Source organism: Brassica rapa, chromosome A08 (genome assembly GCF_000309985.2).
Source record: "Brassica rapa cultivar Chiifu-401-42 chromosome A08, CAAS_Brap_v3.01, whole genome shotgun sequence".
In the NCBI taxonomy this organism is placed as follows: domain Eukaryota; kingdom Viridiplantae; phylum Streptophyta; class Magnoliopsida; order Brassicales; family Brassicaceae; genus Brassica; species Brassica rapa.
This window is the reverse complement of record NC_024802.2, coordinates 11,598,529-11,626,256: the sequence shown is the minus strand read 5'-3', so window position 1 is coordinate 11,626,256 and position 27,728 is coordinate 11,598,529. Positions and strand designations below refer to the sequence as shown.

Here is a 27,728-nt window from a genome sequence, read left to right as displayed (position 1 = left end):
TTTATAAAGTTTTTGGGATAGTGTTTATATAACAGAAGATTACGAAAGAACAAAAAGAAAGAGAAAACTATTTTTTTCAGTCTGATACAATTTTAACTTTGTTTTAAATTCATTTTAACAAACGTTTCTTTAATCTGAAAAAGAGTTCAGAAATGTATTTTCTATTGCTGTTTCTTATTCTTGTCTCATGTCTGGGAGAACTTCATTAAATAAATTTTATGTTACAAAGTGTTACAAAACTTACAATTTAGCCATAGGGAAATTAGTCCAAACACATTTTCTACTAATTTTTATCCATTTTACAGCAAAAACAGCTATCTTTGATAACCCTAAATCTGAAAAGAGAGATAAATTTTGTTACAAAAAGATAAATTTACATGTCCATTAGCTAGCCTAAATCAAACTGTGCATGTGTTATGAAATACCTTTGGAGTATGATACTTTACTATTCAATTTTGTTACTCCATTACTCTATAGTCCATTCAATTTTGTTATAAAATTGCACAAGAAAAAGAAAGATTGCTATATATTTTTTTCTGTGGTTTTTAAGGTTTTACACAAAAAATAAGAAAATACTAAATTTTATGTAATTTATCTTAATTACATAAAAATAGTATTAAATAAATTAGTTCAATCAGTAAAAAATACAGTATTTTTAAATTGGTTATATATTTCAAATGATATTAATTTTATTTAGAATAGTGAGAACATCGTGAAAAAAATAAAAATTTATTAAATGCCATTTAAATTGATGCAGAAGAAGTAAATGATTTTTTCGACGACATTACTATATAAAAGTAATATATATGTACATTTAACAAAATAATGAAAGAATTTCATTTTTTATAAAATTCTTGTGTCCACTAGTTTTGGCTGCAACCTTCGTTAATCCTAATCCTATCACATTCCATCCACTTTGGACTGTGACGTCTACACAACGCCACACAGCTAGAGAGAGAGAGAGAGAGCATATGTGCCGTGCCCTTCATTCTCATTTCGTATTTAATAATAAGAGGATAAAAAGAAAATGATTCGGTGCTTCGCGCGTGCCCCTTTCATCGCCACCGTCCATTTCGCATCTCCACCATCCATCACCATCTCCGCATCTCATTCTCCCGCCTCGTCAGTATCAGCATCTAGAAGAGAAATATCTCTATCCATTATCGCCGTCACCTCCGGTTACTTCTCTTCTCCGGCACGAGCTGAGTTCTCTGAAATCCCTAACTCCGGCGGAGTTAAGAGTCTCGACCTCCGAATCGGCGACGGTGAAGTCCCCATCGAAGGAGATCAGGTCTGCGTTTTGTAAATTATAGATTTATCAAAAAGAAAATGATTTTTTTAATTGGGAAGTGTTAGGTTGCAATACATTACTATGGGAGATTAGCTGCGAAGCAAGGATGGAGATTTGACTCAACGTATGATCATAAAGACAGTAGTGGAGACTCTGTTCCTTTTACATTCATCCTTGGTTCTACCAATGTAATGAAACTTATCTGCTTCCGTTTAGTATAATCCAATCGTGTGTTCCCCATAAAGTTCAGATTTTTTTACTCAAAGGTGTGACCTTTGAAATATTTGCTTGCTTCTAAGTATTTAATCCAACCTTGTGTTCCTATAAAGTTCGGTTTTTGATAACATGGGTCTTGAACGTTTTGTCTCAATTTGAAAACCCATGTTATAAAAACATTTGCTTGTTCGGTCTTCAACAAAGAGATTTTAGTTTGTGTTTTGTGAGGATTCATATTATTCTGCTTTGATTATATGATGTTGTTTTTTTATCTCTTTCGACCAAAGCTGGTTCTACGCTGATGATAACTGATGTGCAGGTTATTCCGGGGATCGAAACAGCTGTGAGGTCGATGAAAGTAGGAGGGATTCGTCGGGTGGTTATACCTCCGTCTCAAGGCTACCAGAACACATCACAAGAACCTCTCCCACCAAATGTATGTCCTTCTCTCTCCCTCTCCTTATTCTTTTTTTATGTAATGATTCAAGTCCCTACTTCATAGTCAAATGTTATTGCTAAGAGTCCCACACTGATTACCTTTGGGCTAGCTAGTGCCTTTAAGCTAGTATGGGAGAGTTTGGCATGCTCTAGGGTTCTACACTTGGCTCTTTATCAACATATCACTGTGATATGTCACGTATTGATGGAACTAGGATTAGTATTAATCCGTTTTAAGATTGAAACTTTCAGAAAACCAATCATACAACCTTTGATCGTAGAATTGGTTTCTTCAGAAACTATATATTGTTAAGAGATCACAAATATTGTGTGCATAAACATATAATTATAATTCAAGATTAGTTTCATCAGTATTCTTTGTTTTTCTCTTGTTGTGTGTGTTTGTTTCGCAGTTCTTTGACAGACAAAGACTCTTCACGACTATCTTTAACCCAACACGCCTTGCCAATGGTGAAGGCTCTACTCTTGGAACCCTCGTTTTCGATATCGAACTCGTCAGTACCAGACGCCCTAACCGATGATTCATACAGCCAGCCATTCATTCTCTTCGGTTGTTTCTTGCTGGACAAGATATCATAAAACATAAAATTAAAATTAAACAAAATCTTTAGTAAGCATTTGGATATAGTTAGTTGTATCTCGATGTGCACCTCGGTCCCAATCTATGATTATAGTATTATCCACTTGAACATTAGTGTTTGAATGTTAAATGTAGTTTGAGTAGTAAATAATAAGTAGAGTAAAATCATTATTTAACCCACTCAGATTTAGCCAGTCATGAAGAACAATGTTGAAAAAGTTCTCCACATTTTCAGAATATATAATTTTTTCTTTTCTTTCCTGTTTTGTCTTTCCTCCTTTTCTATTCCTCTTGTGAAATGAAGAGTAACAAAATAAACAGTATATCCAGTGAAGTAGAAACTCAAAAACACACAAGTTGGAAGGGATCTCATTCTTGAGAGCCAACCAAAACACCACTCACAACCCCAATTCCAATAAACAACATACTACTTGTTCCTAAAGACAACACTCATACCACTATTGCAGCAACTTGTTGTCCCCGTTTATTTTAGATAACACATTATACTCAAAAGTATTATATCCACCTAAAGACTCATAAATGGAGAATCATAAGAATCCAGCGAGTGGACCTACCACATCAGCATGTTTTATAGTGATTAGTGATTGGGATCAGCATATTAGTTGTCAAGTGATTAAGGGATTGGTTTGGGTATGCGATAGTTTGCCATGCTTTAGCCTTCACCCTAGCCTTGCTGCCATAAGGCTCTATATAAGTTCTTTTGTTTGCTTCCTCTTTTGGTTCTCTGTGTTGTATTTCATTTAGAGTGAATAAAAGCAGTTTAACTACTTTGAACCTTATAAGAGACACATGTTAGCTATGGGGTTTAAGTGTTTAACTAATATCTTGTAAGACCCAAGTATTTCTCTCTTAACTAGCTTTTGGGGAAAAGAACTTTTAGATTTCAAAGCTTAATCCTTTATATCTACAAGTGTCTCTGCAATTGTTATTTTATACAATTAGGAAGTTTGAACCAAAATATCATTAATATCATAAAACATAACTTCCCAAAGGTTTGTGTATGTTATTTGCAATGGCCAATGAGACTGGAATTCGCTTGAGAAGGAAAGTTTCAGAGAACCAATCTTTTTTGAACCAATCATATAACCAAAACTTGAAGATAGATTTCTTCAGAAAATACATATGTTACGTGATCACAAGATTGGGTGCATAATTTTTTTTATGAAAAGGTTTTGAGAATTAGGTTTAATAAGAAGAAAGTTACAAAAAGAAGAGAAAATTATTTGAAAGAAATATCTGTTTATGGTTGTGTTATTAATTTTGTAAATTAAAAACGATACATTAATTCCTTAGTTTGAAATTTTGTTAGACTATTTTGTTAATATGATTTTTGTTAACTTTAGTATAACATCGTCAAATTTTTAAAAGACCTAAAATAGATATTTTGTAAGCATTTGGATATGGTGAGTAGAAATTCCATCTTGGATATTAAAGTCTCTTGGTCCCAGCTTTCGCATGCGTAGTAAGTAGTACACTGTGTATTCAAGAAACAAAAAGGTTGTCCAAAGATTTTTTACTTTTCACAAGATTTGTTATAGATTATACAAAGTTGAATCAAGAAAGTTAATATATATCTCAAAATAAAACTCTAGTTCTCAATAAATAGACAGCAAAACCCATACTGTCTTTCACAGCAACTCGACAATGTCTTCAACAAAACCCACATCACTCATCGTCTCCATCACCTTCTTCTTCTTCTTCTGTCTTCTCGTCCAACCCTCATCGGCCCAAACCGTCGTTAAAGGGTCGTACTGGTTTCCAGAGAGTGAATTCCCAGTTACCGACATTAACTCATCTCACTTCACTCACCTCTTCTGTGCTTTCGCTGATCTCAACTCTCAAAACAATCAAGTCACTATCTCCTCCACCAACCAACCAAAATTTTCAACCTTTACACAAACCGTGCAAAGGAGAAACCCTTCAGTGAAAACCCTTATGTCTATCGGCGGTGGAATCGCTAATAAATCCGCGTTTGCTTCCATGGCAAGTAACCCAACATCTCGAAAATCATTCATCGATTCGTCTATTAGACTTGCTAGGTCCAATGGATTTCATGGTCTTGATCTGGACTGGGAGTATCCGAGTAGTGCAACGGAGATGAACAACTTCGGGACGCTACTTCGAGAATGGCGATCTGCGGTTGCAGCAGAAGCAAGTAGCACTAGTAGACCGCGTTTGCTTTTGGCGGCTGCGGTTTTCTACTCTTCTGATTACTATTCTGTACTGTACCCGGTTCAAGCTGTTGCCAGTAGCTTAGATTGGGTTAATCTTATGGCCTATGATTTTTATGGACCAGGTTGGTCCACCGTAACCGGTCCACCCGCCGCCCTCAATAGTCCTTCAAACGCAGGTACTACAATAACTGGACACAACCAAATATAATTAATACTCCTTCTCTTTCACTTCAACTGATGTTTTTTGAATACTTTTTTTTTTATTTAAGTGGTATTTTCATGTTTCTAGGCAAAAGTTAAATATTACTTGGTATTTATGATAATTTTTATTCTGCATTATGGTTTTTCATTAGTTGAATTAAAATATACGTATTTGTTGTTTTATGCAAAGCGAGATAGATTAATAAAAGATAGTAATTCATGTACAAATACTTTAAATATCTTTTTTTGTATAGAGTAGATATATAACACTTATGTTTTAGTAAAATCATAAAGAAACAAAACGCAGACTCAGGGATGAGTATTTCGTTTTTGCTAGGCTTTGCGAAATCTCGGTTTGATTTAGTTTCACTACCTTCGGTTCTGGATAAAAACTTAAAAAATGAAAATCAGGTTAACTTAACATTAAATCTATTTAGTGTGTTTTAGATTTTAATATATAATTTGATCAAAAACACAAAATTTATGTCCAATAAGAACTAGAAAACGCTCATAGCTGGAATCACCAGCTCGGTTTGATTTGGTTATTAAATCCGGTTTATGATAGGTCCGAGTGGCGACGCTGGAGTGAGGGCATGGATTCAAGCCGGACTTCCAGCAACGCAATTAGTCTTGGGATTTCCTTACTACGGCTACGCATGGCGTCTCTCAAACGCCAACAGTCCTAGCTATTACGCAGCCACCACTGGATCGGCAATTTCACCGGACGGTTCGATAGGATACGGTCAGATAAGAAAGTTTATAGTGGATAACGGAGCGACAACGGTTTATAATTCCACAGTGGTCGGAGATTACTGTTATGCTGGGACGACTTGGATAGGGTATGATGATAATCAGAGTATCGTGACGAAAGTGAGATACGCTAAGCAGAAAGGTCTGCGTGGTTACTTCTCGTGGCATGTTGGAGCTGACGATAACTCTGGTCTATCTCGTTCAGGTTCGATTTTATTCCAACTTTTAAATATTCGTTTCCTTTTTATATGAAGCGAAAGGTAATATATTTACGAGTAATCTTGTTTTTGGATTTTACAGCGTCACGGGCATGGGATGCTACCACGGTTATCCGAAGGAAGTTTTAAAGTTTCAGCTGTTCCGACAACGGCTAGTGAAGATGTTTGTTTTTGTAACAAACAAAAGATTAACGTTATCTGCTTTATATCTTCATATCATGTCTAGGGAGGGAAAGATAAAAGGCAAGAAACATAAGTTTGTTAATTAGTTTCATAATGCTTCTAAAATAAAATTAACTAGGTAATAATCCAAGCCGTACCACAGAATGAGATATATCATAAAATATTTATTTTTTTACATTCCAGTATGATATATATTTCTGAAATATTGAAATTAAAATATTTATCAGTATATGATATATAATTAATTTTAAATGACACTAAACTAATTATATAATATATTTTAGTCCGTATATCTATTAAATGAGGCCTTTTATTTATTATTTAATTATTTTATAACCATTTGTATCTTTTTATAACAAAATTTTTAAATCATTGACTACAAACAGAATATGAGACTTTTAACATTTTTAATAATTTATAATAATTTTTAAAAATTCAAAATACAACATATAGAAAAACATAAATTTCTATTTTAATAAAAAAAAAACAAAAATGACAGAGGATATACAAATTGAAATACTTTATTATTTGATATCATTAATTTTCATATTTATTATAAATTACAATAGATAATTCAATAGCTTTTATTTATGGAAAGAATGAAAAAGATTTATTTCTGAAAATTTGATTGATGGATGATCCACTATATAATATACGATAACAGTTCTGTAATATTTCTATTAACTTAAGTCTTTTTAATATGAGATATGAGACACCTAAGAATTGTACTCAATGTTATAACTTTTAAAAAAAAATCAATTAATATATACAAAGTATGATATACTCTCTTCTCATGACCATTTATAAGCAAGTCTCACACTAATGACAACCATAGATTAGTCTGTGTTTCGGTTTAGGATTAGGAAACTCGGTTCTCAAAAAATATGTAAGAGATTTATGTATAAAAATCTCTTATTATGTATAATATTTATATATAAAAATCTCGGTTCACACTAATCGCAACCATAGATTAATTTGTGTTTTGGTTTAGGATTAGGATACTCGGTTCTCAATTAATATGTAAGAGATTTATATATAAAAATTTATGATATGCTGCTCTCTTCTCATGACCATTTATAAGCAATTCTCACACTAATGGCAACCATAGATTAGTCTGTGTTTCAGTTTAGAATTAGGAAATTCGGTTCTCCAAAAATAAGTCCTAGATTCACATGATTTATATGGGGAAAGATGCCTATAGTTGAACATTTATGAGCATTGTTAAAAAATAAATAGGTTCTGTGGAATATGCGTTATGTTTAAGAGAGTTAACACTTAAGAATCGAAGGGTAACATTTTCTCTGGGGGCATGCTTGGGCATAAGGCTACAGAACGAGGAAACAAGTCGAGATAGGTCAATAAATGTTAGTTTACTTTTTTGAACTTTTTATTAGTTTACTTGAAAACATGAATTGGTCCACAAAAGCAACATAAACATTCTTTTTTTTTGTCACAAAGCAACATAAACATTCAAAAGCCAAAATAAACAGAAGACCATCGTATGAGGTCTAATCAATTTTGTCCATTTCTTCTATACACTACTCAACTTTTGTTTAATGGTACACGAATAAATAAAGAAAACCCACATTTTTTGATATGGAACGTACTCAATAACTTTAGTAAAAAACGCTATATATACCATACAATCAGAACTATAGTTTAATTTTTAAATAACAAAAAGGTTATATACTGCAGTCTAGTTTAAACTTGTTGGTAATTCTTTATAACTTTGATTTTTCTTCTGGTCATTCAGTAAGTCATACTCCATTCGTTTCAATATAAATGATGTTTTAAAAGGAATATTTTTTTTTCAATTTATATGAAATTTCTAAGATTTAAAATTAATTTGAATTTTATTGGAAACTGTTCAATCAATTAAATTTTACAGTTTTTATAATTAGTTAAATGATTTAAAAAATTTATCTTTAAAAATATTTTTTAAAATATAAATTTCTTAATCTTTATGCACTAAGTAAATGGTTCCATTAAATATAACACTATAAATAACATTTGTTTCCAGTGTAAATTACATAACCCTCCAAATAACATTTTCCATTGTAAATTATAAAACAAATGTATGCAGTTATAAGACAAATGCTCCTGCTATAAAATACTAGTAACTCTTAAACCAGAAGTTTAAACGCATGGCAACAACAACAACAAATTATCAGATTAATAATACAATTGTTAACTAATTTTTGGTGCAATTATATTTGTTAACTTGCTTATTATAGTAAAATTTATCACCTTTAAATAAAAACTAAACATATACAAATTACCCTACACTTCTTTTAAAATATAAAATATCACATTCTAACAAATTAAAATAGTATAACTGGAAACGAGTGTGGATAACTTGAAAAGTAACGTCGACATAGTAATTTTACAATTTCTCAAATCCTCTATATTGGCATATAAATATATTTGGATGACAATAAAAACATATAGTCAAATACAGTAATATTCATGTTTACTTATATATTTTGGTAAGAAATCTTACGAGTTCCCGATTTGAAAAACTTGTGCATAACCGGGCACGTTAATTACAAACACACTCTATATACATACGCGTTATGCACAAGTTTTATGTTCACTACCAAAAAATACAGTAATATTCATGTTTGGTAATGCGCTATATTCAAGTTTATAAACACACTCTATATACATACGCGTTATGCACAAGTTCTATATATCTTTAGTTTTACTGTATTTTTTGGTAGTGTGGTAATATTCTTTTAATGTAAACAAAATCATAATGCAGTGTTGGTTGAGTTCAAGATTAGCACGGTAGTCGATGTTCGTCCAAATCATGACATTGTAATTCATATAATAACCGGAAACTATATCTAGTGTAATTTAAATACCTGACGTATGGTAGACAACTTCGAAGTACATGCATATAACAAATTTTAGAACATGAGAACTATAAGAAAATGTAAATTTGCTCCGATTCATACACATTATATATGGGGTCCTTTTCTTTCTAACTTTTGAAGATGTGTGATTTAGTATTTCATATTTAACTGTGTAAATATTATATATTAAGTTTAAAACTTCTGAGCAAAACATATTAATTTGAATAAACATTCTTGACAGATATGGTTTTTTAATATTAAAGTAAAAAAATAATATTTGTGATTTAAATAAATATAACCAGATTTTCGTTTATAAATATATGGTTTAAATAAAATCATATGTGCAAAACATATTAATTTGAATAAAATCTTCTTAACAGATATGGCTATTTCAATATTAAAGTTAAAAACTATGTGTGTGATTCAAATATCATAGAAAACACATTTTCGTTTCTAAATATTATATATTAAGTTTAAATAAAATCTTTTGAGCAAAACATATAAATTTTAATAAAATCTTCTTAACATATATGTTTTTTTCAATATTAAAGTAAAAAATAGTATTTGTGATTCAAATAAAATCGAACACACATTTTCGTTTCGAAAGATATGGTTAAAATAAAATCATCTGAGCAAAACATAATTTGAATAAAATCTTCTTAACAGATATGGTTATTTCAATATTGAAGTAAAAAAATCATATATGTGATTCAAATATCATAGAAAACACAATGTTTTTTTTCTAAACATTATATAATAAATTTAAATAAATTTTTCTTAACATATATGGTTTTTCAATATTAAAGTAAAAAACAGAATTTATGATCCTAATATCATAAAAAACATATTTTTCGTTTCTGAAGAAAACCATTTTTGTTCCATTTGCTAACTTTTATAAATTGTTCTTCAGCAGATATGTTTTTTTTATTAAAGCTGTCAAATAAATTTTGTGCTTATAGAATATCATTTTAAAGAATATAAATAAAGTCATGACTATTATTGGACAGTCGTGGTTTGTCATGCAACTAAACCATGATACATTGGTTTTGGTTGAACCAATCAAACAATCCGAATATAAACTAAGTTATAGATCACATTGCATACACGCCAACAAACATGTTATGTAAATGTAAATAAAACATATGCTAAGCTACAATTAATGAATAATACAATTAATGAATAATGGTAAATAATGTAATAAGTTTAGCAAAGAGAAGATATTTAATTAGAAATGGTGAGAATGAATATGGTGTTGCCACCTAGAAAATGACATTTTTGTTAATACCACATGAGCTCAAAGTTAGTTTCCGATAATGCTCCTATTTTAATAAGTGAGGGATAAGTTTCATAAATCAGTCTATCACTAATCACGGTTGGTTATTTTTGAATATCCTGATAAGCCCTGCCAACATCCCATATTCGTATATGAAAACCTTTCTTGCGTCTCTTTACACATGGCCAATCTTGCACGAAGGGATCACATAGTTGCAAAGAGCATGAAAGTATTCAAACATGACACCATCACCACTCAAATACATCAGCCTCTGTGGAAAAAACTGCTCCAAATCAGATTGGCACAAACCCAAAACCTCGAAAATGGTTCAAATTTGTTTATGGATATCTTTCTGGTTATCATCGATCTTGGACTACAAATTCGACATAAAATGCGGAGAACTCTTGCTTATATGCTAGGTTTACAGAGTCTATATGAGTCTGTAAATTTTCTTGCTGTCAAAAAAAAAAAAAAAAAAAAAAAAAACTCTTGCTTATATGCTCTGCATAGTAAAAGTAAAGCTTATAGTATGATGCAAGTAATCAAACAAAGCTCCCTGCCTGATTCCTAGTTCTCTAGACTCTAGAATATGCCTAATGTTTTTGAATTCAGGTGAAAATATTAGTAAAGCCCCTAGCTTTTGTAATTTACTAGAAGCGACCGTAAGGTTTGTGAAGTTGTGAATGTAGAACCTTAATACACTGATTTTCTAGAATTTGCCTAATATGTGCATAGTCAACACTCTAGCCTTGAAACATTAATCATGAGATATTTCCCCTTTGAATACTAAACTTAGAGAAATTCTTGGGTTCACCCCCTAGGTGAACCTAGAGGTTCACCAACCAATAGTGGTTGAGTATTTGATATTTGATATCTTTTAAAAAAAGAAATAAAATTGAATTTCCAAATATGATATAAATTTTTAAAATAAAATAATAAAAATACATAAATATAGTTACAAAAAATAAATAAATAAATATTGTTAAAATGTTAGCAAAATACTAAATCCTATACCCTAAATTCTAAACTCCAAACCCTAAATTATAAACCTTAAATCTTGGATAAACCGTAAACCATTGGAAAATTTTAAACCCTAAATCATACATCAAAACTAAATCTTAATAACACTAAACCCTAAACCCTAATCACTAAACCCTAAACCCTTGGATAAAGCCTGAATCCTTGGATAAATCATAAACTCTAAATCAAAAATATTTAAAATTAAACCCTAGAGTTTATGATTTATTCAAGGGTTCAGAGTTTACCCAAGGGTTCATAGTTTACCCAAGGGTTTAGGGTTTAGTGATTAGGATTTAGGGTTTAGTGTTATTAAAATTTAGTTTTTAGTGTATGATTTAGGGTTTAAGATTTTCCAACGTTTAGAGTTTATCCAAAGTTTAAGGTTTAATGTTTAGGGTTTAGGATTTAGGGTATAGGGTTTAATATTTTGCTGAAGATTTAACAATATTTATTTATTTATTTTTTGTAACTATTTTTATGTATTTTTATTATTTTATTTTAAAGATATAATCTAATTTGGATATTCAATTTTATTTCCTTTTTTAAAAGATATCAAATTTCAAATACTCAATCACTATTGGTTGGTGAACCTAGAGGTTCACCATAGGGGGTGAACCTAAGTATTTCTCCTAAACTTAGTATACTTGTCAGATTTAACGTGACAAAAATGAAAAGCATATCGCAGAAAATCATGTTGTTAAAATGAACGTTACAAATTCTCAAGTCTATGAGTCAACTGCACTAATATAAAACAACTTCAAACTTTTGTTTTGATTTCTGTACATGATAAAATCAACAAGAAACGGTGAGTTTCTTCACCAACATGAATATTTTGTTCGTCTTTCTGAAGTTAACTTGTTTCTTGGGTCAATTTCAAGTGGTCCATACTAGTTTCAACTCGTATGTTAGGTTAGCATCTTCACGCTAAAAAGCCTACCAAACACTGAACAACAAGTGGTTTTAGTTCAATATGTTAGAAAATAGATCACTTCAGTCTTGTTTTTATCTTGCATCTGTTAGGGTTGAATGGTAGTGCTTTTCTTTGTAAAACCTGCTTTATATATATTTTTGATTTTTGATTTTTTAAGTTTTCATTTTGCATTGTTTCAGATTTTTTTCTCTGTGTGAATATATGATATACTTAATAAAAATCCCTTGAAAACAAATAACATATTTATATTTTTAAAATTTAATATAGATATATTAACATGGATTACCTTTTATTTAGTTAAAATTAATGATAAATATTGAATTTCAAATATCCTAGACTTTTCTTATTTTAGTTAAATATTTTAATCATATATACATTACTCAAATATACATATATATATATAATTATATATATACACATATAGATTATAAATTTTGGTTCAATCGTACTCACTAAATACATGCTTTGCGTCTCGTGACTTTACTTTCTGTACAAAACTTGAAAAAACTTACTCGCCAAATACCAAGTTTTTTGCAGAGAGAAACATTCCTCCTAAAATCCAGCTAATTTTCCTTTTAAAGACAAAACCAAACTAAAAGAAATCATTTCTTGTTTTTCTATATTAAAAGATAGATTATTTCCTTAATTAACTTATTTCTCCAATGGAGTATCTTGCAAACTCGATATAAATGTCTAAAAAGGTTGAGTTTTATAGTTCATACATACAACCTTTTCTGCTTGTTTCAGCATGATTACCTAATTACATGTCTACCATTCTTTAAGCAAAACCCATTTGGTTTTCTTTGTTAATTAATTATTGGAGTAAATAATTGAGAAGCGAATCTTCTCTCTCTGATTATTAATCTATTTATGTTGACAAAAAAAAATCTATTTATTATTATTATTATTTTCTCTCTCGATTATTCTTAAGAGAACTACTTGTGAGTTTCAGTTACTTGGATGAGTTCTTGAAGTTTCAGAAGAAAGACCATCTTTTTCGCATCGTCTATGTAACGCCAATTCTACTTCATCTTCTTGGCGTTTCTTCTGCAGCTTTTTGCGGTTCACGTGTTATTTGCTTTTGGTTCTATCTTTTTTTTGGTTCTGATGTATTTCTCACAAAACCATTCCTATAAGCTATATTGCTATAAGGTTAGATTTTCTTGTAATTTTTTATTTAATATGTTAGGGAGAATGACTTTGATTGATTCTCTTTCTCTGTTCTTGTTTATGTATTTTAGTATTGATATGAATCTTTAAAGACGTTAAATTTGAGAGGAAGAACTAAATTCCATTCACCACAAAAGATCAAGACCTAGAGACAGTCATGGACATCAAGTCTTACAAGAGTCATGCAGAGGGTTTTGTTAAACACTTTCTATTAGCAGATCATTTTCTTCCATACACTTCTGTTCTTGCTGGAATCTTTCTCTGCAAGATGGTAATCATGCTTCTGTTCACATGCAACTGCAAAATCCACTATTTTCATTCTGTTTTAAACAGTGTGGCTTATGCTATTCCGATAATAGGTCTATGATATTACCCAGTCATTCAGCTCAATTCATATCAAATCATACTCAGCTCTCACAAAAGTGGAGAGAACTGAATGGAACAACAGGTGAGTATCCACACACATATGTTGTGGTTTGTTTCTTATCACTTTGGCTTATAATACAACTTTGACAGGGGAATTTCTACACTCCATGCGATCTTTATCTCATTGATGGCACTCTACTTTGTATTATTCTCTGATTTGTTTTCTGACCAAAGAAGTCTTCAAGGCCTTATAGTGTTTCGCAGCTCGCCTCTATCTAGCTTTGGTTTAGGGGTAAGTTTTCATCTTATTCATGTCTCATCTTTCTTCATAAAAACTGTCCTTATGATCATTGATGTGTTTGAATAGGTATCAGTTGGTTACTTTCTTGCTGATCTTGGAATGATCATTTGTTTATACCCTTCTTTAGGAGGATCATAATATGTAAGTAGTAGGTACAAGAATTAATTCCTCAAAATCTTGATTTGGCTAATAATTACCGTATTCTTTTCTAGATTTTCCATCACTGCTTATCTGGAGTAGCAGTAGCTTATTCTCTGTTCTCCGGAGAAGCTCCGCTTTACACATATATGGTTTTACTCTCTGAGGTGACTACACCAGAGATCAATCTTAGGTGGTACCTTGACATTTCTGGTTTGAAGCGATCTAAGGCTTATCTTATTAATGGAGTTGCTATTTTCTTGGCTTGGTTGGTGAGTTTCTGTTGAGTATTAAAACATTTTTCTTTCATTTTGAATATGCAAAATGTTTTAGAACTTAATTGGATTCAAATTCTCTTTTTATGAAAATTCATGTTTTTGTTTGCAGACAGCAAGAATCCTTCTCTTCGTCTACATGTTTTACCATGTGTATGTACACTATGATCAGGTAACCAAACCTGGTTTATAGACCAAACGGTCTAGCCTCTATGAAAAAATTGAAGAAATTACTCTGTTACTGTTGTTGTAATTGTTAACTAGATTTTGACCCGCGCAGGCGCGCGGGTGTATATTTTGAAAAATATGTTGATATTTGTTTTTCATGTAATTATTAGGATTTGGAAAAATGAATCCGAGGAACATAACCGATACCGATCCAAAGATATAGTACCAAACCCAAACATAAATTGATTAAATATTCTAATTATTCAAAATTTTGTTATTTAGAGAACCGAATCTGATCCGAACCGAAGTATTTGGGTATCCGAATTTATCTAAAAATAGATTTATATACTTATATATATTAATTATTTTTAGATTTAACGTATATAAAACATCAAAAATGATACTTTTAAATTGGTTTAAATACTTGAAAATATATATAGATAGTCAAAAGTAAATATCTGAAATAGTTAAAGTATACTCAAATCACCAAAAATACTTAAAATAATTATTGATTTCGTATCCAAAATTTTAAATCAAGCCAATTGATATGTTAAGCTTAAGTATTATGACATATGTTATTCAAATTTATACGTAATATATTATTTTATTTATACATTTTGAGAAATTTAAAATATATAATGATTTAAGACTTTAAAAATAATTTAAATTAGTTATCCAAACTCAAACCAAACCCGCAAAGATCCAAATCGAACTCAAACCAAAATTTAGAAACATTCTAATAAGGCTGAAATCTTTGACCCCGAAAACTCAAAATACAAACCGATCAGAACTAAACCCGTATGGGTATCCAAAAGCCTATCCCTAGTCATTATTATATATCGTATTTTATCATCATATAATTAATCGTATTTTATATGTACCATCATATAAGTAATCATATAATTAATAGTATTTTATACATACCATCATATAAATAATTACATATATTATATTTTTAAAACTTAATATGAAATATGAAAACCATAATTTGAGTTGGTATTTCAAATTGGGCTTTGTATTATATTTTTCTTATATATATTGACAATATTTTTTTATAATGGTTATTGAAAAATAGTTTAGTAAAAATCCATTTTTGAATATATGTATATTTTTGAATCAATTTTTGATATAAATCAAATTTGAATTATTATTTTGATTTGAAATATGTATATAAAGTTTAAATTTTGTTTTATGGTTAGTTTAGAAAAAAAAAATTTAGGGAATTAGATTGACCCATTTTGGTATATTTTAAAAGTGGCCTAGATAACTTTCAATTTTTTAAAAAAACATAAGCCCATTACTTTTTTTTCTTAATACTACTATCCTTGTTTTCAAACAAAAATATTTTTTTTTAAAAGACTGCAATCCATGTTTCCAAACACTCCAAATTTTTAAAAGTCCTATTCAAGTCTCCAAACACTCCAATTTTGTACTTGAGTTTTAATAAGATATATATATAGATTATAAAGATGATTTTTGATTTTTTTGGCAGGTGGCAATGATGCATCCATTCGGTTATCTACTGGTTTTTGTCGTACCGGTTGCATTGAGTGTCATGAACTTGATGTGGTTTGGTAAGATAGTTAAGGGACTGATGAAAACTCTTGAGAAAAGACAATAAGGAATGAGTTTTTTCCCGAATGTAAATATAAAGTTCTTATGAAGAATCTTACAGGTTATAATCAATAGACCACGCTACAATTGTCGGTGCGGTTACCGTTTCAGTTTTCTCAAAACAACTCTTTGTTTTGACGTATTTAACTAAAACATACTCCCATTCATTAACTTAATATTTTTTTTTGTTAAAAAAAAGTTAAATCCGGATCTATTAAAGACACAGACCTAACTTAATATTTGAGAACATACAATGAGTTTGCACAATACTACTAAGCAAAGTACATGGAGAAAAAAAAAAGCATTTTCGTTAAAAGATTTGTGCCATGGTTCTTCTTTGGAATGTAAACAAATGAGTTCAAAGTTTTTCTTCTTTTTTACAATTATAATAGTTAGATAGGGTATTAGAGAGAAACAAATATTAGATGAATGATCAAATCTCTCATTCTTCGAACAAACCCAAAAGGAGGTGATTGGAATCTTGTCATGATATTTCATTAAGAGCTTTTTAGGAATAAAAATCAAGACTAAATTATTTAATTTGAATGAAATAATATATATAGTGCTTCCGATATTAAAAATCACTTCGATTTGAAGAAGTGTATATCTAGAATTTTCAAGATCAAAAAATAAGATATTAGAAACCACCTATTTAAAAATTAATTTGTATACATAAAAGTATATACATTAGAGTAAGCAGTGAATAAATATAAAAACTAATACCTTTTGTTAATTTACAATCACATTTTTGGTAAATAAATCAAAAAAATCGTCTTATTTATTTTATATTGTATAAATTAAAATTTAGTGATATTGACATAGATATAATAGTATACTTAATATAAATATTTATTATTGACAGTTCCCACTCATATGATTTTTAACATTTGTATATTTGCTGTAACAAAAATTTAAATCGTTAATCACAAAAATTTTAATGTGGTTTTTTTAATACAAATTTTAAAATTAAAATATTAAGATCTTAATAATTTTTCACTGCAAATTTTGAAATTAACATATTTATATATTTTTATATAGTATATAACTTATTTCAAATGATTTATATATATATATATATAATATGAATATTTATTAATGAAACTTCATATTCATATGATTTATTAGAGCTAGGCATTTTATCTGATACTCGAACTCGTATCTGAATCCGGTCTGAAAATCCAGATCCAAGTAGCAAAATACCCGAACAGTTATTGAATTCAGAGAGAACGGATATCCGAAGATAACCAAACATACATATACTTAACCTTATATCTCTAGTTTAGTTCTCTCATTTTAATCAAAATATTTATATTAATGATGCACATTGCTCAAAATTAGTTAATATACGTATAATTATGAACAAAATCATTTGCTACTCACTTAAAATACATATTAAGCTCTTGTTTCTTGCATTAACAAAAGTTCATCTAAAATTTCAAAACAACAACTAAATTAGTTATTTCTATTTTTAAAGTTTTATCTCCAACCTATTAATAGTTTAATCTTTTAAAAATTAGAAAACCATTTAATCTTTTAAAAATTAGAAAACCATTTAAGTTAAAAGTATAATTTGGACGACTTACATGTAAATTTCTTCACTAGACGACTGAAATGTAAGTCGTCTAGACCCTAAACATAACCTCTAAACTTAATTAACTAACTAAACACTTCATAAAATCAAATTAATTTCAAAAGTGTTTACTATACACAAAAATAAACACGTATAGGTAAAAAATTAATTTAAAAAAAAAAAACCAAAATCTAACCCTAAGAATACATACAATACTATAACATATGTTCCCAAACCTTAGACCAAAGAATACCATGATTCACTACCTACACTCATCTATGTTGAAAACAATTCAATTTTGTTATATTTTAATTTATATCACTTAAAACTGTTTATAATTACATGATTTTAATTTTTCGCTTATCAAAATATTTTTTTAAAAATTTATAAATTATTTTTAAGATCAGCTACACCAGAAGACTTACTTTGAAGTTGTCCAGACGACTTCCAACATCTCAGACGACTTACTAGGGCTATATTCGTAAAAATAGCTTTTGTTTTTTTGTTTGGTCACAAGGAGCTGAGCTGTAATTTCACAAGGCTTTTAGGTTAACTTTGCATTTGATTCAAGTTTGGATATAGGTTTGGGGTTAAAATCAAGTTGTGGGTTAGTTTTGGCAAAAACCCCTAAAATAAAATGATTTTTTTTTTGTAGTTTCAGATTATATCTTTTCAGATTCAAAATTTTTTATAATTATTTTTTGAAATGTTTTTTTTCAAAAATTTTTTTTTTCAAATTTTCTTTTTAGAATTCAAAAATACTTTTTGAAACTGCTTTTAAAATTTTTATTTTTAATTTTTTAGTATTTAGTTTTTATTTTATAAAATTTTAAACTCTAATTCCAAAATTCCACCCCTTAACTCTAAACACAAAAGTTTGGATTAATTAAACTAATAGGGTATAAATGTATATTTATCTCTTTAATGAAACTTATTTTTGTGACTTTGAACTTTGAGTGCTAGTTTGAGAACAAAAAAGTTTTTTGGTGTTATCCTAGTTTTTTTTCTCATTATAAAATTAGTTTCTCAAAAATTAAAATATTAGTTGAAAACTACCATATCCTATAAATACGTGAGCAACAAATGAAACAGATGTATTGTCTAAGAAAAAAAAACAAATGAAACAGATGCCCAGAGATGAAACAGATGTCTAATACGTAAGACAAATGTCAGTCAGTTTGAGACGACAATGCCAAGTAATTGATACGATTTTAAGAAAGAAGGGATTAATTCGTGGGAAAGCAGTCAAAACTGTTTATAATTACGTGATTTTAATTTTTCGCTTATCAAAATATGTTTAAAAAAATTTATAAATTATTTTTAAGATCAACTACACTAGAAGACTTATTTTGAAGTTGTCCAAACGACTTCCAACATCTCAGACGATTCAAACGACTTATTAGGGTTATATTCGTAAAAATAGCTTCTGTTTTTTTGTTTGGTCACAAGGGGCGTAACTGTAATTTCACAAGACTTTTAGGTTAACTTTGCATTTGATTCAAGTTTGGGTATAGGTTTGGAGTTAAAATCAAGTTTTGGGTTAGTTTTGGCAAAAACCCTAAAATAAAATGAAATTTTTTTTTTGTAGTTTCAGATTATATCTTTTCAGATTCGAAATTTTTTATAATTGTTTTTTGAAATGTTTTTTTTTCAAAAATATTTTTTTTAAAAATTTTATTTTTAGAATTCAAAAATACTTTTTGAAACTGTTTTTAAAATTTTTATTTTTAATTTTTTAGTATTTACTTTTTATTTTTAATTTTTTAGTATTTACTTTTTATTTTATAAAATTTTAAACTATAATTCCAAAATTTCACCCCTTAATTCTAAACACTAAGGTTTTGATTAATTAAACTAAAGGGGTATAAATGTATATTTATCTTTTTAATGAAACTTATTTTTGTGACTTTGAACATTGAATGCTAGTTTGAGAACAAAAACTTAGTTTGGTGTTATCCTAGTTTTTTTTTTCATTATGAAATTAGTTTCTCAAAAATTAAAATATTAGTTGAAAACTACCATTTCCTATAAATACGTGAGCAACAAATGAAACAGATGTTTTGTCAAAAAAAAAAAAAAAAATGAAACAGATGCCCAGAGATGAAACAGATGTCTAATACGTAAGACAAATGTCAGTCAGTTTGAGATGACAATGCCAAGTAACTGTTACGATTTAAGAAAGGAGGGATTAATTCGTGGGAAAGCAGTCAAAGCACTCTAATATGCCCCACTCTAAAATGGAAACTATAGCAGTTTTTGGTTCAAAACTTGGATTTAATCTTTCCCTTCCTTCTCGGAACAATTTATTTCTTCCTCCGACAATCAAATTCAACGGCTTTCCCCTGACATCATTTCCGGATAAGCCTAGACAGCATGTTTGTTTGAAGGCCACTACTAGTACCAGTTCGACGTGTGATGATGATCAATTAATTAATCGCAAGTTTAAGAAGTTGCCACCCTCTGAATGGACTGATCACTTTCACTCGGTTCCCCTCGATGTCTCCGTGAGTTCCTAGCACACATGTCTATATACATATTTAGTTTTATGTAGGTAGATGTGAATAAGGTTAATTAATGCATATGTGCTTTTCTACTTCTTAAGGAAATGGATGCGCTTAAGAGAGAGATTGAGACACTAAAGCCTAAAGTGAAGAACATGTTCATGTCTTCCCAAGGCACTGAGAGAATCCTTATAATATATTTGCTGGTGAGCCTTGGTCTTGCATACCACTTCGAGGACGACATCTATGATACTTTAAAAGTGAGCTTCACAAAGATAGAGGAGATGATGGATAGCGAGGAAGATTTGTACACAGTTTCCATCATTTTTTGGGTTTTCAGGACATACGGTCACTGCCTATCTTCTGGTAAGTGAATCACTAGCACGGCTTGTCATCGAAACCGAAGTTCATACTGATGTGTCTAATTCATATGTATATATAATACGTTGATCTGTTTTTGTAACTAGATGTCTTTACAAGATTCAAAGAGAGCAACGGAGACTTCAAAGAAACTCTTAAAGAGGATCCCAGGGGTATATTGAGCTTATATGAAGCTGCGCACTTGCGGACGACGAAAGATTATATACTGAACGAAGCATTGGGCTTCACATCGAGCCATTTGGAGTCATTAGTTGCATGTGGGACATGCAAGCCTCATCTTTCAATGCAGATACAAAATGCTCTCTATCTGTCTCAGCGTTGGAACATGGAGATGTTAGTCGCTGTGAAATATATCTCATTCTACGAACAAGAAGAAGATCATGACGAGATGCTACTCAGGTTTGCTAAGATCAGTTTCAAGTTACTGCAGCTCCAGTACATTCAAGATCTTAAAATCCTTACAAAGTATGTAACATATCTCCTCATTACTAAAATTTATATGGCTTGGCTTTAGCGGTGGAATTGTCCCAGATCTAGATATGATCTGACGCTCCAAGAACCCGGATTTCCAGCGGAAGCCGGATCCAGATCCAAATATTAAAATCTAGGACCAATCAAAAACTTAATCTGGATATTTTAATTTTAAAGTGAGAATATCATAATACGGACATATTAATTTTAAACTTCATTAACAATTATTTTAATATATTAATATTTTTACATTAAAAAATTTTTGATAGAATAGCACTAAAAGTTTTTATCATAAATATAGCACACATTGTTTAAAATGATCAAAATCTTTCATTAAAGAGATATAAATACATTTGTAATCATAAGACTAATCAAAACATATATAGAGTTTAAATTTGAGAGGTGGAGTTTTAGATTTAAAAAAAAAAGATAATATTTAAAATTTAAAATAACTATTCTAAAAATAGTTTCAAAATGAATTTTTCAGATATTTGTATCCGTCCCACCAGCTTATAATCGCTTAAAGAAAATATTCTAACATATATACATGTTTGGATTCAAGCTGGTACAAGGAGGTTGACAATGGATCAAAGTTGCCACCTTACTTCAGACACATAATTGTCCAAAGTCATTTCTTGATACAAGCGGTGTTCTCCGTTCCACAACTCTCACGTGCAAGGATCATGTTGACTCAGTATTACACTATTTTAACGATTATAGATGACACATTCGACAGATATGCGTCTCTTCCTGAGGCTGAAATCCTCGCCAATAGCTTGGAAAGGTATCAAAATTTCATATAAGCAATGAACATTACTTAAACGAGAAAAAAACAATCATTATGATGGTGGTGGTGATGATGTACAGGTGGTCACCCGATCCTGCCATGGATAAACAACCTGAATATTTGAAAGCCGTACTATACTTTGTATTCGATACTTTTGATGATTTTGAAAAAAAACTTAGCCCGGGAGGAAAACCTGACAGTTTGGAAGCCAATATAGAAGAGGTAACCAATCAATCAAGGATAATATATACTATTTATTTTCCCATACAGCCTTAGAAATTTAATTCAGTGGACTCGTAAGATTGATATTCAAAAGAAAAAAAAAATAACGAGAATTTTGTAGCTGTGACCTAGGTTTTATTATACTTTTGAGCTTGCAGTTCAAAGCAAATGTGAAAGCCAACTTTGAACATGCAAAATGGGCACACGCCGCTCACCTACCTAGCTTTGAAGAGTACATGGAGGTAGCTGAGGTGGTTATCGGAGTGTATGTAGTTTTGGCTGGTTATTTCATCTGTCTGGGAAAGATGGCTACCAAGGAAGCTTACGAGTGGCTTAAATCTAGACCAAGACTGGTCAAATCTTTATCTGTTAGAGGTCGTCTTATGAATGATATAACCGGTTTAGAGGTAAGAATCTGGACAATTTGTCTCTTCACGCTTTGTTATCTTACAATATTTCTAAAACTTTGATTAGGATGACATGAGTAGAGGACAGATCACGAATGCAGTCAACTGTTATATGAAGCAATATGGAGTTACCAAACAAGATGCTTTAAGAGAGCTTCATAAAATGGTTGCAGATACCGATAACATAATAAATGAGGAGCTCTTGACGACAACTGGTGTGTCATGTTTGGTTCTCAAGACAGTAATGGGTCTTGCACAATCGATCACCGTCTGTTACAATGGATATGAAGGATACACTCGCCCCGAAGGAAAAATGAAGGAGTACATGACTTCTTTGTTTGTCGATCAAATTCGTCTTTAACAACTTTTGAATGTCTAAGCGTGTGGCCTGTGTTCTTGGCTTCTAATGACTGATAGATAGGTCGATCACTCTTTAATTTACCAAAAATGTTTTATTTTTAATGTATTGTCCGTTATAATTGATGTTACAAATATTTATTGCTTTCTGCTCGGACCCAGCATAGTCGTTCTTCTTCCAGAAACGATTCTCTTTTCACGTCACATATAGACTCGTACCTAACTAAAAAAACACTACATTGACAAGTCAATTGACCATTCTGTTTCCTATTTTATCAAAACATTCTCAAGACAAAAACTGACAATGGCTCTACAGAAAAAAATTCATTAAGACGTCTTCTCTTACCTATAAAATACAAAATGGTATGCAAAACAGAGGTCAAAACTATAGTCCCTAACCTTCACGAGGTTTCTGATCAATAGAACCCTGGATTAATTTCTCAACCTTCGGATTGTGTAGTACAAGTGCCAAAAATAAAAGTTTGATAAATACACCGAGTTACGTTCGCATCATGGCTGGAAATCAAAGTTTGCCAAATGTCTCTTAGAGACTCATGAGGTGGTGAAAACAAAGAAGATCATTTACCTCTCTTGGGAGTGTCTTTTTAGCTCTCAGTCACCATGACTATTATGACTACTGCTTCCTCCTCGGCTTGTCTTGTCACCTTCTTCAAGCTTCTCACTGCTGTCGTTGTGTTGCCTCTTTCCTTCTCCTAACTGCTTTTCACAAGGGCTTTCCATTTTCCTCTTCCGACTAGGCACTGTTAAAGAAACATCATCTAACATTTCACCTTCCTCGGCATTGCCTACCAACTTGTTTCCGTCAGGAAGCTCGCCCTGTTCTGAACCCATATGATTGGTTTTGGAGTTCTTCTTCTGGCTATCTTTGTCATCGTCAACAGCTAATTCCACATCTTCAAGTTCTCTCTCGATCAAATCATCCTCATCTATCAGATCCTTTTTCCTCGTCCTTTCACCTTGCAACTTCTTAGCCTCTAGTTTAGCCTTCACCTTATCTCTAAGCAGTTTTAAGTCTTTCGGCGACTGGCTGACCGGAACATCACTTGTAGATTTATCGTGAGCGGCGCTATCATCTGGAAGATGTGCACCTGTTCTCTCTGTTTTGTCCTTCGCCGGTTCCTCAACTCCCGGTCTAGACTTATCGGCTGGCTGATTTTCTGTATGCTCCGTAATGACACTACCTGCCTCACCACTCCCATTTTCATTCCTCTGGTTTTCTGTAGCTTTTGAAGAGCCTCCATGACTATCAGATTTTGAATGTTCATGACTTGGGCGTTGTGCTGATATTGGTTTAGAACCAACGTGATGACCTGATCCTCCACCTACACTACTTTCGACTTCGCTTCCTTGAGATGCAGGAACACGGTTTTGCTCATATAGCTCAAGCATTTGGTTGCTAACATCTGAGGCATACAAAAAGGCAGTAGCTCTTAGCAATTAGCATCATATCCAGAAAATGAAAACAGTCCCATAAAGAAATCATAATAAAAGAGGTGGTACTACTCTTACCCTCCAGTTGTCGAGGTGTGACATCAAATTCTTGCCACCAAACCTTCTCTCCATCCGATGGCAATTTCACTTTAAGGAACTTGGCAGCAAGAAAAATTGCACCCGCCGCAATGTGGTGAGGCTTAAATTGCAGGCAGAGTGACGTCCGCAGACTGCAAGCATCTTTTCATTGTATGAAGACGAAAATACAAGGGCAGATAGCTTTTGAAGGAAACAGACTTATTAACGTACCCATCATTAACAAAATTCCATGCAACTTGGGCCAGAGCATTCTGTGCGACCTTAAATTTCTTTATTGCTTCAACAAGAGGTTTATAAGGATGATAAACATTGAAGTCAAATCCTAATGTAGAAAGTACAATCTTTTCTCCGCTTAGTATAAGCTCTTTTTGTTGCTCATATACTTCCTGCAAAAGTGCAATAGAAGTTCAGTGCACCAGAATAGACTTAACAGATAAGGTGACCAACTAGATCTGACGAAAGGGCAGCGACAGAAGAGGATTGTTCACAAACGACGAAAAGTAGAATCTTAAGGTTACTACAACATCAATGCCGTCGGAAATAGAATATACAGGACAAAGGCCCATTCACTTATAAGTTATAACTGACTAAGCATGAAGCAACGGAGATGAGAAGGTTTTCGTAGTACCTTTTGCTTGATTTTCTGTGCAGTAGCAGGATCCTTCTTGTGTATTATCTCATACGAGACCACAATAACATCTTTTAACGGCCTTGGAGTTTCTTCAACTTTTCCAGCAAGGAACATGCAGACTGTAGCAATCGTCTGGGTGTGGAACATGGACAAAAGGGCTCAGTAAAAATCTTAAATCGTAATATATAATACTGTTCTGCTCTAGATGGATCATCAGTAGAAATAACTGTATGCATTATTACCAAGTATACTAAGAGAGAACGCTTAATAGTATGCATCATAACAGAAATATTTGCAAGAAAACCAGTGTAAATTCACCTATAGCATCAGCTAGTTTGCTCTCTATATACACAAAGGTAACTGACAGAGACATGGAGACAGTGACCCAGGAACCATTTCTGTGCTCCAAATTCATGCAACAAAACTCCAGCAGACTACTCAAACAACAAGAGTAGACACTAAGCATGGGCAAAAAGTAAAAATAGACTCACCCTTCTGTCATTCCTAGCATGTGACTGGCGAATGAAGAACCGATGGCAGAAGATTATTGATGTAGCTATTGTAATCTGAGGACTATAAGAAAAAAAACTATATCAGTCGGATTCACTGAGAGAGCCAAAAGTCAAAACTAACAGTGCAGATGAAACCACGTCTACATGAAGAAACGATCCACACTTGAGTATATTTTTCACCAGTATAAGCTAATTTTGCAAAGCAAAGCAACGAATGCACCTTTTGTTTGCCAATAACTCCGACTATATAATAATCATGTCCTAAAATGAAATCTACCAAATAAAAAATCTATAAATTTCAGAGCATAGATCCTACACAAACTACATGTAAAGGAATCACTACAATATACTTACACTTTCAATCTCATACCCAAGTCCTGCAAAAAGGTACAGTAAGACTTGCGGAGGTACGTTTCCTTCTTCAAGTCGATACCATCCAACCTGGAAGGTGAGTTTTCTTCTATTTCTTTCCTTCCAAAATACCAGCGAGAACCCTCTTCTTGATTTTCATTGGAGTTCCTGGAGTAGGAGGAAACGCCACTCTCATTGTATGAACATTCCCCACCCAACACTCCAGCCATTGCTTATCCTTCTCAAACCCCAATCTACCATAATCAAAACCAATTCCAAAAAAAAAAGCGTGTCACTTTCATAATCTGACCTCAAAAGGGAGATTGCTTATCCATGAGCTGAGATTTTTACCTTCTCAAAGTTAACTTCTGAGCAATTGAAGTGTGATACTAGCTTAGAGGGTCTTAACCTCTGCGTGAAAGATTTGTAATTGAATAAGAAAGGTAACATCTTTAAGGAATCGGAAGAAGAGCAATTCACCATGTAAAGTTTCAAATTCGACCTAAACCCTAAATTACGAAACTAGATCGAGAAAAAACGAACGGTGGATCTGAAAGATGCAATCGTTCGTGAATACCGATGGAAAAGAAAAACAGTAATCAAAAGAAGAGAAATTGAAGTTAATACTTACGTACCAGTTTTGATCGGCTCTTCGGTTCGCGAATTGAAGAGGGAAGATGAGCAGCTGCGTTCGTCAAGCCGTAACCCTAGAGAGTCGAAATAATAAGGAATAAAGGATTTTTTTTTAACGAATATCCCGATATTGAAGGGGGGTGATAATGATATATAGTTTTGAGAATTAAGGAAAACATTTTGGGGAAACAGTGAGAACTTTTGAGAATTAAGGGATGACAGAAGAAATAAAATATTTAGTTTGTGGAAGTTAGTTTTATCTTAAACAGCAAAAATAGCTATATTATTAAAACTGAAGTACACTTTAGTAATGTTTGGAAACATGAATAGTACTATAACTGAAAATTGTTTGGAAACGAAGATAGCAGTACTACATTAATTGTATTTCCATATTTCACTCATATTAATTATATTGTCTTAACAATATTTCACATCATTAATTATATTACCATAATAATAATAGTGTAGATTTTATTTAGTAGTTAATCAATATTAGTTTTGTGTCAATTATAAAATCAAAAAAAGTAAAATAACTGAGTTTTGCATAAGGTTAAGCGTTTGTTTTAATTTGTTTTACTATAATATTTTTTTTTCAATTAGTGAAAAATTACGTAGCCAAAAACATAATTCAAAAACATGTTTAGTGAATAAAATCATAACTTAAATCAATATAATAAAAATGAATTACATTCATTGTCACTTAATTTTTCACTCAATATAATTGCTTACTAAATAAAAAAACTCTTTCAGTTTCACTTAATTTAGCAAAACACATAAAAAAATATCATTTATATTAGTTTATAAAATCAGTTAGGCATGAACACTAAATATCCACTTAGGTACGAGTTGTTCCTTTCGGGTATCGTTTTATTTTGTTTTAAAATTACTCACTCCTTGAATATTATAAATTTATGTGTAGGTTTTGAGTTGAATCCTTTTGAGTCTGGATGAGTTTGGTTCTGATGTATATGACCCTAAAATATCTAAATAACCAATGTATTTGAAACGGGTTTGGATATTTGTACCAAAAATAACCATATTATCTGATTCGATCCGGACCTTTTGAATACAATTAGTTATATTACGACATATCTAAAATATAAAACACTAATTATGAAAAACAAATATTAATGTATAAAAATATAAGTAT

At 31.1% G+C, this 27,728-nt stretch overlaps 5 protein-coding genes across 11 annotated transcripts; 4 read left to right on the top strand and 1 right to left on the bottom strand.

Moving 5' to 3' along the window:
• The first annotated feature begins 923 nt into the window (after window positions 1–923).
• LOC103834132 (peptidyl-prolyl cis-trans isomerase FKBP17-1, chloroplastic) lies at window positions 924–2,714 on the top strand. Its single transcript, XM_009110190.1, has 4 exons — window positions 924–1,291; window positions 1,357–1,479; window positions 1,827–1,943; window positions 2,359–2,714. Exons 1-4 carry the CDS (start codon window positions 1,028–1,030, stop codon window positions 2,485–2,487), a joined length of 633 nt encoding a protein of 210 aa, XP_009108438.1. The 5' UTR covers window positions 924–1,027; the 3' UTR covers window positions 2,488–2,714.
• A 335-nt stretch (window positions 2,715–3,049) lies between these two features.
• LOC103834131 (class V chitinase) lies at window positions 3,050–10,154 on the top strand. Of its 2 annotated transcripts, XR_004450082.1 has the most exons (4): window positions 3,050–4,917; window positions 5,508–5,897; window positions 5,993–6,164; window positions 6,890–10,154. XR_004450082.1 is itself a non-coding variant. In XM_009110189.3 (3 exons), the coding sequence occupies exons 1-3, from the start codon at window positions 4,212–4,214 to the stop codon at window positions 6,037–6,039; spliced, it is 1,143 nt and encodes a 380-aa protein (XP_009108437.1). In that variant the 5' UTR covers window positions 3,050–4,211; the 3' UTR covers window positions 6,040–6,268. The 2 variants fall into 2 exon arrangements, 1 of the variants encoding a protein (XP_009108437.1); XM_009110189.3 differs by lacking the exon at window positions 6,890–10,154 and having other exon boundaries at window positions 5,993–6,268.
• A 1,495-nt stretch (window positions 10,155–11,649) lies between these two features.
• On the top strand, window positions 11,650–16,346 carry LOC103834130 (TLC domain-containing protein 4-like). Of its 2 annotated transcripts, XM_033277940.1 has the most exons (6): window positions 11,650–13,613; window positions 13,702–13,790; window positions 13,859–14,000; window positions 14,222–14,419; window positions 14,535–14,594; window positions 16,083–16,346. In XM_033277940.1, the coding sequence occupies exons 1-6, from the start codon at window positions 13,500–13,502 to the stop codon at window positions 16,209–16,211; spliced, it is 732 nt and encodes a 243-aa protein (XP_033133831.1). In that variant the 5' UTR covers window positions 11,650–13,499; the 3' UTR covers window positions 16,212–16,346. The 2 variants fall into 2 exon arrangements, 1 of the variants encoding a protein (XP_033133831.1); XR_004450496.1 differs by lacking the exons at window positions 11,650–13,613; window positions 16,083–16,346 and adding an exon at window positions 14,076–14,150 and having other exon boundaries at window positions 13,621–13,790; window positions 14,535–14,848.
• A 3,460-nt stretch (window positions 16,347–19,806) lies between these two features.
• Window positions 19,807–23,048, top strand: LOC103834122 (putative terpenoid synthase 7). 2 transcript variants are annotated; one of them, XM_009110181.3, is made up of 7 exons: window positions 19,807–20,278; window positions 20,377–20,641; window positions 20,743–21,121; window positions 21,690–21,911; window positions 21,995–22,136; window positions 22,295–22,543; window positions 22,611–23,048. In XM_009110181.3, exons 1-7 carry the CDS (start codon window positions 19,997–19,999, stop codon window positions 22,902–22,904), a joined length of 1,833 nt encoding a protein of 610 aa, XP_009108429.1. In that variant the 5' UTR covers window positions 19,807–19,996; the 3' UTR covers window positions 22,905–23,048. The 2 variants fall into 2 exon arrangements, with proteins under 2 accessions (XP_009108429.1, XP_009108430.1); XM_009110182.3 differs by having other exon boundaries at window positions 19,811–20,278; window positions 22,717–23,046.
• A 261-nt stretch (window positions 23,049–23,309) lies between these two features.
• LOC103834124 (cyclin-T1-4) lies at window positions 23,310–26,758 on the bottom strand. 4 transcript variants are annotated; one of them, XM_033277359.1, is made up of 8 exons: window positions 26,581–26,758; window positions 26,297–26,356; window positions 25,949–26,199; window positions 25,574–25,655; window positions 25,080–25,214; window positions 24,662–24,837; window positions 24,431–24,582; window positions 23,310–24,324 (listed from the first exon to the last, which is right to left on the bottom strand). In XM_033277359.1, the coding sequence occupies exons 3-8, from the start codon at window positions 26,173–26,175 to the stop codon at window positions 23,513–23,515; spliced, it is 1,584 nt and encodes a 527-aa protein (XP_033133250.1). In that variant the 5' UTR covers window positions 26,176–26,199; window positions 26,297–26,356; window positions 26,581–26,758; the 3' UTR covers window positions 23,310–23,512. The 4 variants fall into 4 exon arrangements, with proteins under 4 accessions (XP_033133250.1, XP_009108431.1, XP_033133251.1 ...); XM_009110183.3 differs by having other exon boundaries at window positions 26,577–26,723; XM_033277360.1 differs by having other exon boundaries at window positions 25,949–26,183; window positions 26,577–26,712.
• Window positions 26,759–27,728: the final 970 nt, after the last annotated feature.

What these genes read in the sequence shown, in the direction of transcription:
- LOC103834131 (XM_009110189.3), top strand. Translation starts at nt 4,212, where the DNA reads ATGTCTTCAACAAAACCCACATCACTCATCGTCTCCATCACCTTCTTC. An exon ending in CAATAGTCCTTCAAACGCAG is followed by an intron (nt 4,918 to 5,507) that starts GTACTACAATAA and finishes GGTTTATGATAG; the next exon opens with GTCCGAGTGGCGACGCTGGA. An exon ending in CTCTGGTCTATCTCGTTCAG is followed by an intron (nt 5,898 to 5,992) that starts GTTCGATTTTAT and finishes TGGATTTTACAG; the next exon opens with CGTCACGGGCATGGGATGCT.
- LOC103834132 (XM_009110190.1), top strand. Translation starts at nt 1,028, where the DNA reads ATGATTCGGTGCTTCGCGCGTGCCCCTTTCATCGCCACCGTCCATTTC. An exon ending in TCCCCATCGAAGGAGATCAG is followed by an intron (nt 1,292 to 1,356) that starts GTCTGCGTTTTG and finishes GGGAAGTGTTAG; the next exon opens with GTTGCAATACATTACTATGG. An exon ending in AAGAACCTCTCCCACCAAAT is followed by an intron (nt 1,944 to 2,358) that starts GTATGTCCTTCT and finishes TTTGTTTCGCAG; the next exon opens with TTCTTTGACAGACAAAGACT.
- LOC103834124 (XM_033277359.1), bottom strand. Translation starts at nt 26,175, where the DNA reads ATGGCTGGAGTGTTGGGTGGGGAATGTTCATACAATGAGAGTGGCGTT. An exon ending in TGGAATTTTGTTAATGATGG is followed by an intron (nt 24,583 to 24,661) that starts GTACGTTAATAA and finishes AGATGCTTGCAG; the next exon opens with TCTGCGGACGTCACTCTGCC. An exon ending in CACACCTCGACAACTGGAGG is followed by an intron (nt 24,325 to 24,430) that starts GTAAGAGTAGTA and finishes TGTATGCCTCAG; the next exon opens with ATGTTAGCAACCAAATGCTT.
- LOC103834122 (XM_009110181.3), top strand. Translation starts at nt 19,997, where the DNA reads ATGCCCCACTCTAAAATGGAAACTATAGCAGTTTTTGGTTCAAAACTT. An exon ending in CGGTTCCCCTCGATGTCTCC is followed by an intron (nt 20,279 to 20,376) that starts GTGAGTTCCTAG and finishes CTACTTCTTAAG; the next exon opens with GAAATGGATGCGCTTAAGAG. An exon ending in TGGAAGCCAATATAGAAGAG is followed by an intron (nt 22,137 to 22,294) that starts GTAACCAATCAA and finishes TTGAGCTTGCAG; the next exon opens with TTCAAAGCAAATGTGAAAGC.
- LOC103834130 (XM_033277940.1), top strand. Translation starts at nt 13,500, where the DNA reads ATGGACATCAAGTCTTACAAGAGTCATGCAGAGGGTTTTGTTAAACAC. An exon ending in TATCTAGCTTTGGTTTAGGG is followed by an intron (nt 14,001 to 14,221) that starts GTAAGTTTTCAT and finishes ATTCTTTTCTAG; the next exon opens with ATTTTCCATCACTGCTTATC. An exon ending in CTATTTTCTTGGCTTGGTTG is followed by an intron (nt 14,420 to 14,534) that starts GTGAGTTTCTGT and finishes TTTTGTTTGCAG; the next exon opens with ACAGCAAGAATCCTTCTCTT.